Here is a 15,751-nt window from a genome sequence, read left to right as displayed (position 1 = left end):
GACTGTAGAGCCTGTGCCCACTTTGCTGAAATTTAAAGTTGGCCCTGGGTGCACAGAGCCAATCAGCTTCTGCCCAGGGACATTTGTCATCTCTGGCAGTACTCACAGATAACCAGGGGGAGTAATTTCCAGCTAAAAATGTGTTTGTGGTAAAAGACAGCTATCAAATGTTCCACCTGGTTGGATAAACAGAAAGAGCAGTTTATAAATATCTGTTCTAAAGGCAAAATTGCTCAATGATTAGTGCAGATCTTAATGTGGCAAACATCCAGCTTGGTTATTGATAAGAGGGTGTGCAGTGGGTCTTGGCTTGCTCACTGTGACCAACATGGGAAAGCTGGCAGGGCTTCAGAAATGGAAGGGTAAGATCCAGAGCCAGGTCTGGTCCTGGCCCTTTGGCACAGAAGGGCAGTGTTGGCCAAACAGAGAGCCACCACCATGTTGTGTCTTCTGACACTTGCTTTTTTGGTTTCAGCCTCAACCCCTCTGAGTTAAACCTGTGCAAGCGCAAAAGAGAAGAGTGGCAAAAAAGAAAAAAATATGTATATTTTTCCATGCACTGCTTCCACAGGTCCCTTTGAGCCCAACTTCATTACAAAGAAGTGCTACAAGGGTGTGCACAATGTACAAACCTTTCTTCTCTCCGCCTGTACTTTTGGTGGCATTGCTGGTCACCTACACCCTTGCCAAGAAGGGTTCCCACTGCTGCAGCCAGCCTGGCTCAGGCAGTCACTGTGGTGGTGGTGACAGCAGCTCCCATCCCACTCTCCATTCTGCCCTAACCCAAGCTCTGGGAGCTGGCATGATGCCCATGTTATCACCAGAAATGTTTAAACCATCAGCATCCAGCCTCAAGCAGGAGCAAATCCTGGAGCCAGTGGCCAGGGAGTGGCAGTCGGATGCCACCCCACAGGGCAGCCAGCCCATGTGCCTTGGCTGGAGAGGAGAGCATTTGCCAGATGCCTGGGGGGCTGACGCACACAGGACTGGTCTAAGCACCCTGCAGGAGTGGGACCTAGTCCCTGGCAGCGCCAGGGCCCTTTGTCCATGCCAGTTTCCTGACGTAGCTGAGCACCTCCTGGGGATGTGGATGATGGAACTCTTGTGTCCCCGCACCAGCCATGAGTGCATGCAGGGCTCATCAGCGCCACCATAGGGATTTGTCCCCAGGAGTGCCCATGCTGCAGGCAGCACCTACTGCCTCCCCAGAAGCTGCAGCCTGGCTTTGGCATACAGAAGCAGTTTTGTACAATGGCCAGTGACTTGCTGCTGCAGGAATAGACTAGTTCTGCAGTTGGACCTGCATCAGAAACTGAACTCAGGTTTCCTTCCTAGGAGTGCAAGAGAAGCACGGTACCTGCCATAAACTGTGAATGAGGGCCATCACTATTCCCAGGTGGTGGCATCTGCCTGGAACCCAGTGGGATTTGTTCTATCCCTACCCATAGTGCAGATCACCAGTTGGCCAGGGACATACTCCTGTTGGGAAGGGACCCTGAGCAGGGATCCTGAGGACTCCCAGCTAGGCATCACCATCACTGATGAAGGAGGGGAGTGGATGCACCACTGTCACTGTGACAGCCCCAGCTTGCTCTGGGAATGAGGCTGTGTGACAGGGACATTTTGGGCTGCAGTAGTGGTGTTCAAGACACACATCCAAGTTGCCCAGCCTCGTACCCATGTGCCTTTTGCAGGGACAAAGCAAAGCCCTCATTACAGGGGTGTGCATCTACAACTAGTGATGCACAGAAAGAGAAATTAGTGGTTTTGCCCTTATTAACATTGCCTGATGGGAGGCCATGGGAGGCACATTACCAAGGAATAGAAGACATGATAAAGTTATCACTGCTCATGTATTGGAAATTCACATCAACTTTACATAAAACATGGCTGTAATCCCACAGCAGTGTCCCTAAAAGCGCCCTTTCGTTTTTCAGAGGGCACTCTGCAGAAGCTTTCCAAGTTAGCCTTGCTATTCCTCCCTCCTTTCAAGTGCATCTGAGCTGGAATAACAAGATTTAGCCTTAAGCATCACGGGCAACCATAGACCCTCAGCCCCTCACCAAGCACTGTGCTCCTCCGCTGACCACAGAAAATTTGGCAGCAAAACTTTTGTCACCAACAAGCTCAGTTCAGTTGCTTTATTTCATTTCATTTCATTTCATTTCATTTCATTTCATTTCATTTCATTTCATTTCACTTTGCAAGATACAAAAAAGAAAAGCCTGGGATGGAGCCAGGGATGGAGCCTGCACACGGCAAGCTGCCTGGCATCCCCTCTGGCACGCAGTGGCTCCAGGGAGCCTTTGAATGCACCTTCCTGAGTGGCTGGGGCTGAAAGGGAGAGCACCAGGGCTGTCCCCAATGCTCACTGGCTGTAGTAGTAATCCTGGCCATACACATCGTACCCGTGCCCTTTGTAGTAGCCGTACTCATCCTCATAGGCCCGGTAGCTGTCCCCGCGTGCATACTCATCCTGTTCCTCATACCCACCCTCAGTGGTGCCCTCATACCCCCGGCTGTGGTCCCTGGCTGTCACATCATACTCCCACAACTCCCCAGCTGTGGTGGCCTCTGTGGTGACATCTGTGGGTCTCCCACCATCCATAGTGGTTGCCTGTGTCAGACCCTCTTCATTGGTAGTGCTTGCAATGGTGGTGGCTTCAGCTTCTTCCTCCTCCTCCTCTTCTTCCTCTTCTTCTTCTTCCTCGTCCTCTTCCTCCTCTTCCTCAGCTTCACCAGTGCCTTCCTCAGCCACCACAGTGCCATTGCCATGAGGTCCAATACCCTCTGTGGTATTGGTGCTTGTGCCGTTGACACCATTCTCATTCTCATCTACTTCTTCTTCCTCCTCTTCCTCCTCTTTCTCATCACTGTCTTCATTTTCAGAGTCTTCCCCCTTGCTGGCAGTTCTCTGCCTGATCCTTTGGCAACCCTTGCCCTGGCAGAGGGAAGACAGCACAGCATTACTTGGATGTCAGAGGCTGCAGCTCCATGTAGAAAGGGCACAGCTGAGCATCCCTCCACACTTTTCTTAGCAGGACTGTCTTTTTGGGGTACCCTTTTCAACTCCAAGTTAATGCCCAGAGCTTGGTCCAGCTATAGGTATTTCCACAGCAACCCCCCCAAGCAGAAACAGGGTGTCGGGTATCCCATGGGTACAAGCAAATATGCAGCGAACAGCCCTCTCCCCATGGGTGCTCCCTCTATCTCCCCAAACCACACCTGCTGGGGGGATGTGATGTCTCCTTCCAGTGCAACTTGGCAGTCCTCGGGGGCTGCTCCAGCAGGGTGTCCAGCTGCCTTGGTTCCAGCATAAAATGGCTCCTACAAGGACAGGGACAGGACAGGGCAGGAGGTCATCAGCTGGAGTGGAGCGCAGGCCTCCCCTCAGTGAGAGGGATACAGTGCATCCACACAGAGCATTTGGGCATTGCTCCGAGTTCCCTGTTCTCTCATGGGTCTTGCTCCAGGCTGAAATGTAGAAGCTGCAGCAGGGCAGCTGGAGCTGTGCAATTATGTGGTGGTGGCTGGAGTCGGGTGTTCCCATTCTGGCTCCAAGTTTTGCTTTGCAAAGCATCTGAAGGTTTTCTTCTGAAGTTACCTCCCCAGTTTCCAGTAAACAAAGAAAGCCACAGGCACACTACATGTGAACACACTGCACATCATGTGTGGACGGTCAGTGAGAGTGTGATGGCTCAAAGCCAGGCATGAGCCCAAACCCTACCAACAATCAGCCATCAGCAACACTTGGCCCCAGAGATCAGCAGCAGAGCGGGGCTCTCAGTGGGATGCACAGCTAAAAAAAATTGTAAGGAATAGCCCAAATACAAACAGAGCCTGGAGCAGATACTGAGGAACTGGTGGGGCAATTCACCCAGGGCCCAGCCTGGGAGGTGGAGCTTGTTGACACCAGCATATGAGCCCAGCCGTGGCAGGGAGACCTGAGGTCAGTGTCATCACTGCCCTGGGTAATCCCTGCTGCTCACATGCCAAGACCAAGGACACCTACCCTGGCATTTTGAGCCACTTCAGACCTTGAAATACAGGTGCACGTGCTGGCAGAGAAAATCCAGGCTACTCTCCTCTCCAGCAGGAGAGCCATCAAATTGCACACTGCAGCCAGCTGTGCCAGTGGAAGTGATGCTCCCTATACAGCAGCCAATATAATGCTTTTTACATACTGATATGCTTTATAATGCTTTTTACATACCTATAACTGACCTTGGGGCCTTTCAGCATGATTCATCTTGCTGACCACCCTGCCAGTGAAGGCACATCCCTGCATGGGATCAGCCACTGCTCTGGTGCCCTCAAAATGAAAAGGCAGACCTAAAGAGCAGCTACGTTCCTGCGTACCAGTTAATTTCTTCCTGAGAAATGAAATTCCACCTTTTGCTGCCCATCCCACTGCTCAAATTTATCTCTAGAGATTGCAGTGGTAGAGGAAAGAAACAGCTAAAATGGGGCAAGTTGCAGAGAGGGTCCAGGGCTGGCACAGGGGCCACCCCATGCTATATCCCAAGCCCTGACAGGCCTCCAAGGTGGGGTTTAAAACCAGATTCCCTGGCTTTCATTAAATAAGTGTTAAAAAGAACAGAATAAAAGACTTGATTAAGCGTGACACACAGGATTCTAAGCATGCCAGATCCTTATTTCAAAGCACCTATGTGCCTGAGACCACTGAACTATTTTTGAGCATTTGCAGCCCGATAAGGCACAAAAGATCTTTGTAATACCCTACCTTTAATTTTGGACCTGGGTTGCTCTCACAACTCCAGAGGTGCCCAAGCTCACAATGATCCCGCAGACAGGAGCAGCTTTACCATCTGACTGATACAAAGTTGACTTTCCTAATATCAGTTTGTGTCACTCCACAGACACAAATGCAGAGCATAACTGGGTTTTCCATAGGAGTATTCTCAATGCTACAGGGGTAACATTGAGAGGAAGGTAAATGGAAAGAGGAAGGTAAATGGAGTTCCTAATAGCACCTTCTTCTTTGTGTGAACCTCCCTGGTTCTGTTCTTTGGCCCGTCCTGCTCTTTTCTGAGCCACTGGAAACGGAAACCCTGAGAATTTGTCTCAGGGTTGTTTTGTGCAACTCCTGCCCAGGAAGAAAAAGGAAAGCAAAAGGAAAATATCGACCGGAAAAAAAAAATAAGGTCCAGAGTAGAAAATCCAGTTGTATCCAGAGTGCAAGCCTATGGGAAGTCAATGACCACAAATGCTGTTGAGCAGAAACTACAAAACCAAAGAAAGTTCCCAAATTCCTGTACTTGTTTTGCAGACTGCTGGTTTGCCATACTCACCTGCTCTTCCTCCTCCTCTGAGCCATCCCCCTCTTCCTCAGATGAGTCACTACTCTAAGAAGAGGAAAAACCAAGTTGGAGGCGGGTGGGTGGGTTCCCAGTGGTGTCATGAGTACAATGTTCTGTGCCCAGGCCAACAGGCCATGCCAACAGGGCACAGACCATGCCCCCATCTCGTCTGGGCCAAAATCTCTGCATTTGGAGGGTGGTGAAGCAGCAGCAACCCCTTGGAAGCACCCACCTGGTACTGTTGCTGCAGGGGATACACGTAGATGTATCTGTACAGGTAATGCCGGTTCTGGCTCTTGAAAACCTACCAGGAGAAGGAGGGAAAAAATCCCATCAGTCTGGGGCCTTGGGTACAGGAGCCACCAAAATGTGCTCTTCCTCAAGATCAGCCCCATGTGGGGCTAGGCACACAGGGTGGGGGAGACTCTACCGCATTATCTTCTGAGTCATCCAACTTGGGCTGCCGCAGCCAGCTCTTGACCTGGGGGAAAGGGTAGGTTGGTAAAAGCCCCACACCAGCCCTGGCAAGGCCAGGGCATCCCCCCTCACCTGGCACTCACCGAGAAGGTGCACGCCATTCCCACCAGGCAGACAAACACCAGGACACTCCTCATGGCTGCTGTCTCTAGGAACACCAAAACACATTGAGGCCTTGCTTTTCAGCTAGAAAGCACCAACACCACTCCAAACCGTCCACATGTCTGTGTCCACGTGGGGGACTGAGGAGAAGAAAGGCTGACCTCCAGCGTTCCTTGGTGAGGTCACCCTACCCCTCGGTAGACCAAATTCTTTGTTTTTCTTCTTATTTTTTAAAGATCTGCCTCAACTTCCATTAATACATTTTGTTTTTTCTAGAAGCCACAATATACCAGAAAAGCAAGTTTCACCATGTAGTGAACTCAAAGCTTTCCTGGAGAAGGATGACTTATTCCTGTTTCCCCATTGCCCTTAAGGGAGGGGAGAAAGCCAAGCCCCACTGGAGATGCAACAGGAGCAGCTAGGAGCACTGCCCACTGTGGCCGCCCTTCCATATCTCCAAGACCTGCTTGGGCTTTGCCCAGGAAGCAGTGCTTCTGGGAATTACACCACAGACAGTGTAACCTCACTGAGGAAAAACAAACAAGCAAACAAATAAGGGAAGTAATTGGCTTCACAGCCTGCCGTTGGCAAAAATAGCAGTGGCAAGGCACCAATGCAAAGAGCCCCCCTCATAGCTGGAGACGACTTAGCTCTGGGCAGGTCTGAGCTGCACACCCAAAGCACTAAAACACAGCCTGCCCTCCTGCATTAAGGAGAAAGGAACACAACCAATCCTTCCAGTATCACCCCAGCCTTCCCCCAGGGAACAAGGCTCCCAGCATCCCCCTGAGCTCAGTCAGGCTTTCTCCTACCCTTCCTCTGCCTAAACCCAGTATCAGTTGTGCTTGTAGGGAATTGTTATTACATTTATCTGTGCTTGAATTTTCCTTATTTTTGCTTAATTCAGGCTATAAAACAAGAGGCCACAAGTTTCTCTGACCTTGCAGCAAGGCTCTGGATGCTCATCCCCTTCACCCAAGCGCTTCATGAAGCCACAGATCCAGGAAAAGACTAAAAGCAGCACCCCAATCCTGCCAGCAAGCTGACCCTCCCATCTCCCTGCAAAAAGCAGATATCAGTGCACAACCCAACTGGGAAAAGCAGCAGCAAGCTTACCCTGCCCCAGCACCAAGAGCTAACCATGGAGTCAGCCAGCAGAGATTTCCTCCCGTTGCTGCCCTGCTGGAATATAAGGTCTGGCTTTGCCCCCCCGCAAGCCAGTCACCGCCCTACCCAGAATGACGCCAGCTCTCCAGCATGCACCAAAACCCCTCCAAAACTTCAACGCTGGCAGATTTGGTGCACAAACATAGTACCCCATGCCACTGCCAAACCCAGCAAGGTTTGCATTGAGCCACTTAATTGAGGGTCTGGCCTCAGATGTGCGGCTGGGAGGCTGAGGATATAATAACACTCTGGGTTTTAATTAAAATAAATATTGGGAAATCTGTTGCTGGGGGGTGTCCACCTCCCTTTTTGGGAAATCCTGTCACTGTTTTTTCAAGTAGACAGAAAGACTGACCTCAAAGGCCCAGCCCCACAGCCACATGTGCAGAGCCGTTAGACCAAAAAAAAAAGCTAAAAACAACAAAAAAAAATCCCTCTCCAGGATGCCTGCAGAGGCCTTGGTAAGGGAAGGGAAAGAAAAGGGCACTCAGATACAGGTGTCACTCAGTGCCCCTTTCAGAGCCATTTCCGCCACAGTATTGCTACCAAATGCGGGTCTGCTTTGTTTCAATGCCCTGCAAACTATGCAGATCCACACACGGGTCAGCCCAGTCCCCTGCTCTCAAAAATCAGGCATTGCTCAGCTGAAATCTGTGTATGTCCCCAGCAAAGCAGAATAACTGCCTGGGAGTGGGGGGAAAATGAAAAAACCCCACCCACATGTGCACTCAAATCACATTGGGGATCTTGGTGACAGGCTACAGCAAGCAGATGCTGCCCCCTGCATCCGCCTCTGCAGAGATGTTTTTTCTCCTTCACCTATATTTATCATTTCCTGCTTGGATTTTATCCACCCAGCTCTCCAGTGCACCTCTGCTCCCTATTTCCCAGATTTTTCTCGCACTCATCAGCAAAGGCCCCTATGCTTCTGCACATCTGGGCTGCAGCAGTTCAGGGAATAACTATTCACCAAATGCAACTTTGCTTTCTGCAGTGGCAAGGAGAGCTGCAAATCCCGCTTGATGCTTTCAGCCCTAGAGTGCTAGGAAAAGGAAGAGAGGTGCTGAAAAATATATGCCTTCAGGCAGATCTGTAATGGTAAACAGCCAGTGGTAAAACTATGGTTATTTAGGGCAGAAAAATCCACTTTGCCATGAAATGCCTGAATGTTTCTTCTCAAAACTAGGGGCAAAACCAGACTCAAGCTACACGCAGGGGAGCCCATCATTAACAGGTACATGATGGGGAGTTGATAATTGCTGATGGAACACTACTCACATAAGTTGTTTCTGAGGACGGAGAGGTCCTCCATAGCCCCTGAATGGTCCAGCACCCCTGGCAGCAGACCATGCCACATGCCCACCATGCAGCCCCTGGGGCTGCAGGGTACAGCTGCCCCATGGGCTTCAAAGCCCCTTGTGTCACTGTGAAGAGTCCTAATTATAAGGGAGGCCTGGAGCTGGCTGTGGCTTTCAGCTGACGCCTTGTGCCAGGAAAAGCTATGCAAAAAAAGCCCAAACAAACAAAACAAAACCAAACCAAACAAAAAAAAAAAAAAAAAAAAAAAAACCAAACAAAAAAAACCAAAAAAACCACACCAAAAAACCCCACAAAACAACAACAACAACAACACCACAAAAACACCTCAGCCATGCAGTTCTTTGGTGCCTATGCAGCAGCCTCTGATAAAGAGAGAGAAATCAGCATTGGTAAGGATGAGGATTCCCATGTCCCCCCATTGATCTCCATGGGGCTGGAGCAGCAGGAGGGGCTGCCCTGCTAGGCATTCAGGGCAGAGATAGCCCTGCTTCCCATTGTCCCCTGCTGTCCTAAGCTGCCTGGCCTAGGAAACCAGTGAGCATGTGCCTGGCTTTGAGCTTAAAATTTCATCAGGGCTTGGGAACAGAGAGTCCTGGTGGGAGGTGATTCTTAATGTAATTAAAGGGCTTCTGCTCCAGGCTGCTTAAAAAAAAATGGAAAACTGACTATAAAAACACATGTTTCACCCAAGATCTATAAAAAGCACCAGGATAATTAACATGTGCTGAAGTGCCTTGTGCAGCCAGCACCTATGTTTAGCTCCTGGAGCGGGTGCTGCCCAGGCAGGCTACCAGCAGCAGCAACCTCACCGGCACCATGGTGGGAAACCAGCAGGAAACTCAGCCAGCACATCTGAAACATTTCCATTTGAAATTTATTTTCTATTACTACTTTAAAATCATCACATGGCAGGCATGGAGCATTGCTTTTGCAGGAACTCCATCTCTCCAAGGTGGGAGGGCTTAGAGTGATCACCCTTTTGTCTGAAAGGAATCTGTTATTAAAAGTGAATGCAGGCTTTGAAAGCTTTATTAAATGATATCACCTTGCTGGAAATAAAACAGAACAGTTTATCTGCCTCCAAAGGATGGGGTTTTAACCAACGTGGTCTAATGGAAGGTGGGGTTTGCACCGGCCACTGGCTGCAGCTTTGTGCTGCAGCTTGCACCCAGCAAGGGCACCCTGTGCAGCTTGGGTGTACTTGCCTGAGCCCCCTGAGGATCTCAGGGTCAGAGTGTCCCTGTCTGGCTCAGGCTGACATGGCTCTTAAGTCCAAATTTAGTTATTATTTTTGCAGAGCTGTAAATGAGCAGAGCAGAGTGCTCCTGCCCCACCCGGGCACACTGCAGGGCTGAGGCCACACCATCCTATTTCCATGCCCTGCAGCTATTCTGAAATGAAACCTCAGGGCCAAAAATAAGTAAAGAAAACAAAACCAGAAGGACACTTTGAGCATGGTGGGAGGAGATAAAGGTGCTGCTGCAGCCAGGGAAAGGGGCACCCCTGCCATGCAGCTCAGTGGCCAGGGCACCCCCAAAACCTGTATAGGAGTCACGTGAGGCAGAGCTTGCCCAGGCTTCCAGCTCTCCCCACAAACTGTCAGGGACAGGAGTGTGTGTGCCACTGTCACCAGCTGGGGAGAGAAGTGATGAGCAAGAAGAAGGAGCAACTGCATAAGAATAAGGAATGCCTCTCTTTCCCCTTACTTCTCAGAGCACAAACACAAATGCAAACCAGCATCAGCTGCATACACAGTTCATTATTCTTTTGCCAATGTCCAATTTTAGAATAAAAGTGTGAGGGGAGAATATCTAAAATGCACCTTGTATCAGTCTCCATTATCAGTACACAACCTTTATATATTGGCCCTCTGCAACTGAACATTTCACATTATTTTCCTTTTTCTCTGAGTAGAAACCAGAAAAAGGAAATTAATTCTATTTCCCAGCAAAATGCAGGCCAAGATAGTTCTGTAATGTGAGCACTTTGAAGCACCCTGAACTCTGGGAACCAAACCCAGCAAATCACTGAGGCTAGGTTGCAGCATTATCACAAATCCCAGACTTGCCACTACCCAGTCCCTCACATGTTTGAGCAATATCTGTATATTGGATCTCCTCTGTTTGTTTGTTTTTCTTTTTTTCAGGAACAAGAAACTCCTCATCAGCCAGAGCAAGTTACCAGGTCCGGTCCCCCCAGCTGTCTCTGCCTCCATCCACGTGTGAGAGCTCTCAAACACATCCTCAGGGGAAAAAGCCAAATAAACCCCCCAAAAGATCTTATTTTTGGGAGGCAAGCAGGAAAATAGCCTCTGTTCATTGTAGAAGTAACAACCAACCACCTGCACATCCAGCTCAGGAACTGAGCTCTCTAACAAAGTTAAATCAGTGTCTCTGGACCTTCAGACATCTGAATGGCATGGAAGCACACTGCTTCTGTGCTGCACTGGTGATGGCTGCCCACTGCATATATGCTCTATATATGCCCTGCCACTGCATATACTGGTCTAACTTGGTAAAACCCCTGAGTCTGGCATTAAAAATGACCCACTTGCAGCAGAGGCAGAGTGTGCTGTGTGTATCAGCAGGAACTTCTTCTCTTGAACTGGTTATTTGTTATTGTGTACACACATGAGTTGCAGAAGAGCGATGTATGTATCCACATATCACAGAATCACAGATAGCTTTGGATTGGAAGGGACCTTAAATCTCATCTAGTCCCAGTCTCCTGCCATGGGCAGGGACACCTCCCACCAGACCAGGTTGCTTAAAGCCCCATCCGAACTGGCCTAAATACATAGAGAAGTACGTGTCTTCTGCAAAAAATACCTTGACACTCAGGCACTCATTTCCCTTTTTTAAAAGGTGGCTTTACAAAGTTTTCACACTGTTGTAAAACTACTTTTTGCTCTGCAGGTGAAACAACATCAGGTCTAGGACAGAAAGGGCAGATGTTGCCTTGGCCTCCCAGGTGCAGTTTCAGTCCCTGTGTTCAGTAACCCGATGCCTTCTGCTAAAATACAACAGCTCTTTGCAGCTTTGCATTTCAGGAAATGGGAAAAACTGAACTGCAAACCACTTGCTCACTCTGAAGGTTTCCATCATGAATTTGGGGAGTGCAGTATGAGAGGATTTAAGGTTTCCATCATGAGCTGGGGGAATGCAGTACAGGTGGATGCTAACACTTGCACTTTACTTGTACCATCCTGTGGTGCCTGGCTTCTTGGGGCGGTGCTGGGGGAACTACAAAACTCCCAGGACACGGCTAAGCCAGGGATGGGAAAGTTATTTGCCATCAAAGTGCATGACAGTAAAGAGAGCTGGAAGAAAAATTTCCTTCGAGCATTCAAAAGGTTTGTAACATTTTGGGGTTTCATTGAGGTCAAAGGCTGCTTTCCCACGTCTGAGATATTTCTTTTGTTCAGATTGATGGCCTCAGTGATTCCGTCAGAGGTTTTTCCTCCCCATTGAAAAGGGCAAAGAAATGCAATCAAACTCTCCTGGCCCCACTGTGTGCTTGGAGAGGACTGGTTCCCACAACAGAATTATATCACAGAAGACACAGAGGAGACAATCCCATCAGACCTGAAGGGAGCCTACAAGAAAGAGGAAGAGAAGTTTCTTACGAGGGCATGTAGTGACAAGACAAGGGGGGGATGACTTCAAACTGAGAGAGAGAAGGTTTAGATTCAATACTAGGAAGAAATTCTCTATTGTGAGGATGGTGAGGCACTGGAAAAGATTGCTCAGAGAAGCAGTAGGTGCCCCGTTCCTGGGAGTGTTCAAGACCAGGTTGGATGGGGCTCTGAGAAACCTGGTCTAGTGTCCCTGCCCATGGCAGGGGGGCTGAATTGAGGTGGTGTTTAAGGTCTCTTCCAACCAAGACCATTCTGTGATTCTATCATTGTTTCTTCCACAGATATTCCCATTTTGCTAAACACAAACACAGGTCAAGAAAAAGCCCTGCAGCCAGCTGTGGAACTCAGATCACCATGGGAAGCCCAGGAAATTTGTCTGCACTGTCAAAAAAGCCACTGCTGGATGGAGAGGTGGTCTGCAAGTACAGGGGTCTCTCTGTTTCTCTCACCAAATCCAGGAAAATAATGGGGTTGAATAAATACAGCTTGTATGCCATGGCTGCCCCAAGTTCAGCTGCTACAGCCAGGCTCAGTACTGCTGCCTCCCACCACTTCAGCCACCAGCTACTTATTTAAAATAGAATTTTTTCTTCTTAGGACAAAAAACAAAAAAAACCCAAACCAAACCAAAACAACAACAACAACAACAACAACAACAACAACAACCAAACAACCAAACAAACAAAAAAAAAACCCCAAAAAACAAAACAAGAAAAACCAACACACCAAACCAACAAAAACAACACAAGAAAATTTTATTTTAAGGTTATACAAACTCATGCTTTCAAAAACCCAAATGGATCCAAAAATACCTACTTTAAACTCCAATACTGATTTCTGGGTAAATTGCTGCATTCAGTTTTGGAGGCCACCCCCAATGCACAAGGAATGTCATGTGGGTGGATAATAAAAGTATACATTGACGTGGGCATTTTTTATCCCTGCCTAACCCATCGGGAAAACTGAATCTGACACTTTCATCACATAATCATCCTGAAACTGGAAGCAGGAACATCTCCAGCATAGCCTGGCATAGCCTGTGGCTGACCTTCTCAGCTGCTTATCCTGCCAGCCCAACAGCAGAGACCAGGAATTTCCCCCTCCAGTGCTCCCAGTGCACAGACACATGGCACAAAACCCGAATTCATAAACTCCTAAAAATGCTTTTAAATTCTCCCAAAGAGCATCTTTTGGTCACACTCCCTTTGCCCCTCCAAAACCTCACCCTGTGAAGTCCTGTCCATCATCAAGCCCTTCCAGATGTCAAGCAGGGTGGTCCTGCTTATACATGGATGAACAGCATTTGATAGGGATAGTCTGATACCACCAGTGTCCTCCAAAACCTTGCAGATGTCCTTGACAGGTTCTGGGCAAATCCCTGCGTGAGCCCAACATGAGCAGCTCCCTCCCTGAGGCCAAGCAGGAGGTTTTCCCAGAGAAGGGCAATGCCCAGGAGGGATGGTCCCGTGGGAAGCTGTCCTGGCAGGACCAGCAGGCAGCAATCAGCTCTGGCACCAGCTCCCTGGCTTTTGGGGAGCAGCCAGCCAGCAGGAGGCAAGTTTTGGGCGTTGCTGGCCAGGACACGAGTGTAGTGGCAGCATGTCCCCAGGAACACACAGCCGGATACCCTCGGCCCTGTTTGCAAGGCACTCGTGCCTCCTGCTCTCACAACCAAATCAATCCGTTTTTTCTCTCCACACATAAAACGAGGAGGACGGGGACACGCAGTCCCCTGCCCAGCTGTGCCAGGCTGCTGTGCACCCCAGCACCACTCCCACAAGGATGAAGATGGACACAGGGTCATGAACAAATTTGCAAGAAGTGGTTTCACCCCACTCCTGAAACGTTTCCACTGTCCTTTTCGCAGGCTGGGCTCACGGCAGAGCTGCAAGCCTCTTCCTGGAGGGATACGAAAAAAACCGCTCCATCCCCACCCCCGCCAGCTGTCGCTACGTGAACATCTCCTCCGACAGCCCCCGGGATGTGACCCAGCCCTGTGACAGAGGCGGCGCCACAACGTTGCCGCTGCCTGAACAGCAACACCGCTGTTCACGGGAGAGCTCTCAGCCCTGCCTGCCCCGCAGCGGCAAACACGTCATTACTCGAACTTTAAACTACAGCGACAGGGATGTGACCCAGCCCTTTGGGCTGCAGCCAAACCCAAGATAGCCACGCTTGCTGTCTTTTACCCCAGTGGTGCAGCTGCACTCCAGAATTTTGGTGCCCATGACCCTGACAGGCATCACTGCCATCACAGTATCCCCAACTATTCACACAACTGATATGAGGGGTCCAAAAAATAAGGACTAGGTCATAGCTGAGGTATTCACAGTGAAGTGGGGACTAGTGGGATGAAGGGTCAGGAAAGAAGCTCATTCCGAAGGCAGCAGCATGGGAAAGTCACAGGTTTCAGAGTTGATCTCATACAGAGGCACAAAAAGGTGATTCACAGGGTGAACATTAAAACATAATTTCCATAAAGACCAGGAGCTGTTCAGTTCCCAGCCTTCAAGTGGTGGAAACAGGCTACAAATTAAGTGTGGTTCTGCTATAAGTAGCAGAAAAAGATTTCATTCTTTTACTGGTTCTTGAATTTGGTACTGCAATGCTCAGCAGTGACACACACCCCTGAGACTTGACAGCTGAAAGGAATGTACCCACACACCCTGGTCCCTTGGGGACTGTCCCCTGCAGAGCCACAACTCCTTGCTGTAAAACTGCACATTGACACAACAGCCCAAGGCTTCACCTTCAGCATTGAAACCCACACTGTACCGCTTGTCTTGCGCATGTGAACAAGGAAGAAGGGCCTGGGTGGCATTTAAAATAATGTGATTTTAAATAACATGTTGTTTATTGGCTGATGTTATGAACAAAAAAAGGGTTACCCATTTTTTTCCCCAAAAGCTGTAGAATTACAAGTTTAACCAGTTCTGGCAGAGGAGTGCTTTTGTTAGCTGCTTGTTGTAATCACCTGTTAAGTATCGGGTTGTTAGCCATCTATGGTTGAGAATTCACTCTATTGTATCAGCATCACCCTGCTTGTGGCCAGGTGAGAGGATGGCATCCCCCCCAGACGGTGGAGGGGAGGGAACCAGGAGTTGATATGCAGATAAGTTTAGAGCCAAAATGCAATGGGGCAAGCCCCCATTCCAAACGCAATTAATAAACCCCTAAACCAGTGAACCAATATGGAATTCAGAGATCAAAATGGTCTCTAGACATCAGGGGTGAGGTGAGAAGCCAGCAGAGACTCTGAAAACCTTAATGGCCCCTCACCACAACTTCAGAAGATGTTTGTTAGAGCCAGGACCCGAGACTCCGTACCAGAATCCTGGGGGTGTGAGCCCCTGCCTCCTCTCGGGATGTCAGATCTCTGACTCCGCCCCCTGGTGGACCAAGCTGCATTTGTTGCCTCCTCCGAGTCTCTCTAGGGTGCTGTGATGGTGAACCTGTGGATATGTTGGGCCTCCCAACCTTGAGCTGATCACTTTTAATACAGGCATCAAAAAGGAGAGATGTCTCCTGCCCTGTTTATTTCAGCTGATAGAAGGAAAAAACCAAGCAAATGTCACACAGAGTCTGACAGGTTTTATGCATGGTAACACCTTTACCTTGCTCACCTCTTCAGGGAACCTGGTATCAGGCGCCACCAAGGGCACACAAAACCAGTGGACCAGAAGAGTCCTCATGCCCTGGGACACCTTTCCAGCACCTCAGGAAGAGC

The 15,751-nt window shown here is 49.3% G+C and overlaps 1 protein-coding gene across 3 annotated transcripts in view; it reads right to left on the bottom strand.

The window, feature by feature from the left end:
• Positions 1-2,092: 2,092 nt before the first annotated feature.
• IBSP (integrin binding sialoprotein) overlaps positions 2,093-15,751 on the bottom strand; it is a 51,189-nt gene continuing 37,530 nt past the window's right edge. For 2 of the 3 annotated variants that reach the window (XM_050973834.1, XM_050973835.1), the window contains 6 exons: positions 5,882-5,946; positions 5,752-5,802; positions 5,554-5,625; positions 5,313-5,366; positions 3,226-3,327; positions 2,095-2,941 (listed from right to left, as the gene is read on the bottom strand). In XM_050973834.1, coding sequence (XP_050829791.1) covers positions 2,369-2,941; positions 3,226-3,327; positions 5,313-5,366; positions 5,554-5,625; positions 5,752-5,802; positions 5,882-5,935 — 906 coding nt within the window. In that variant the 5' untranslated portion in view covers positions 5,936-5,946 and the 3' untranslated portion in view covers positions 2,095-2,368. Of the gene's footprint in view, positions 2,942-3,225; positions 3,328-5,312; positions 5,367-5,553; positions 5,626-5,751; positions 5,803-5,881; positions 5,947-15,751 lie in introns of all 3 variants that reach the window. The other variant, XM_050973836.1, reaches the window with a different exon arrangement.

Source organism: Serinus canaria, chromosome 4 (assembly GCF_022539315.1).
Source record: "Serinus canaria isolate serCan28SL12 chromosome 4, serCan2020, whole genome shotgun sequence".
Lineage (NCBI taxonomy): Eukaryota > Metazoa > Chordata > Aves > Passeriformes > Fringillidae > Serinus > Serinus canaria.
The sequence above is the reverse complement of the archived record's forward strand: the minus strand, read 5'-3'. Positions and strand labels throughout refer to the sequence as shown.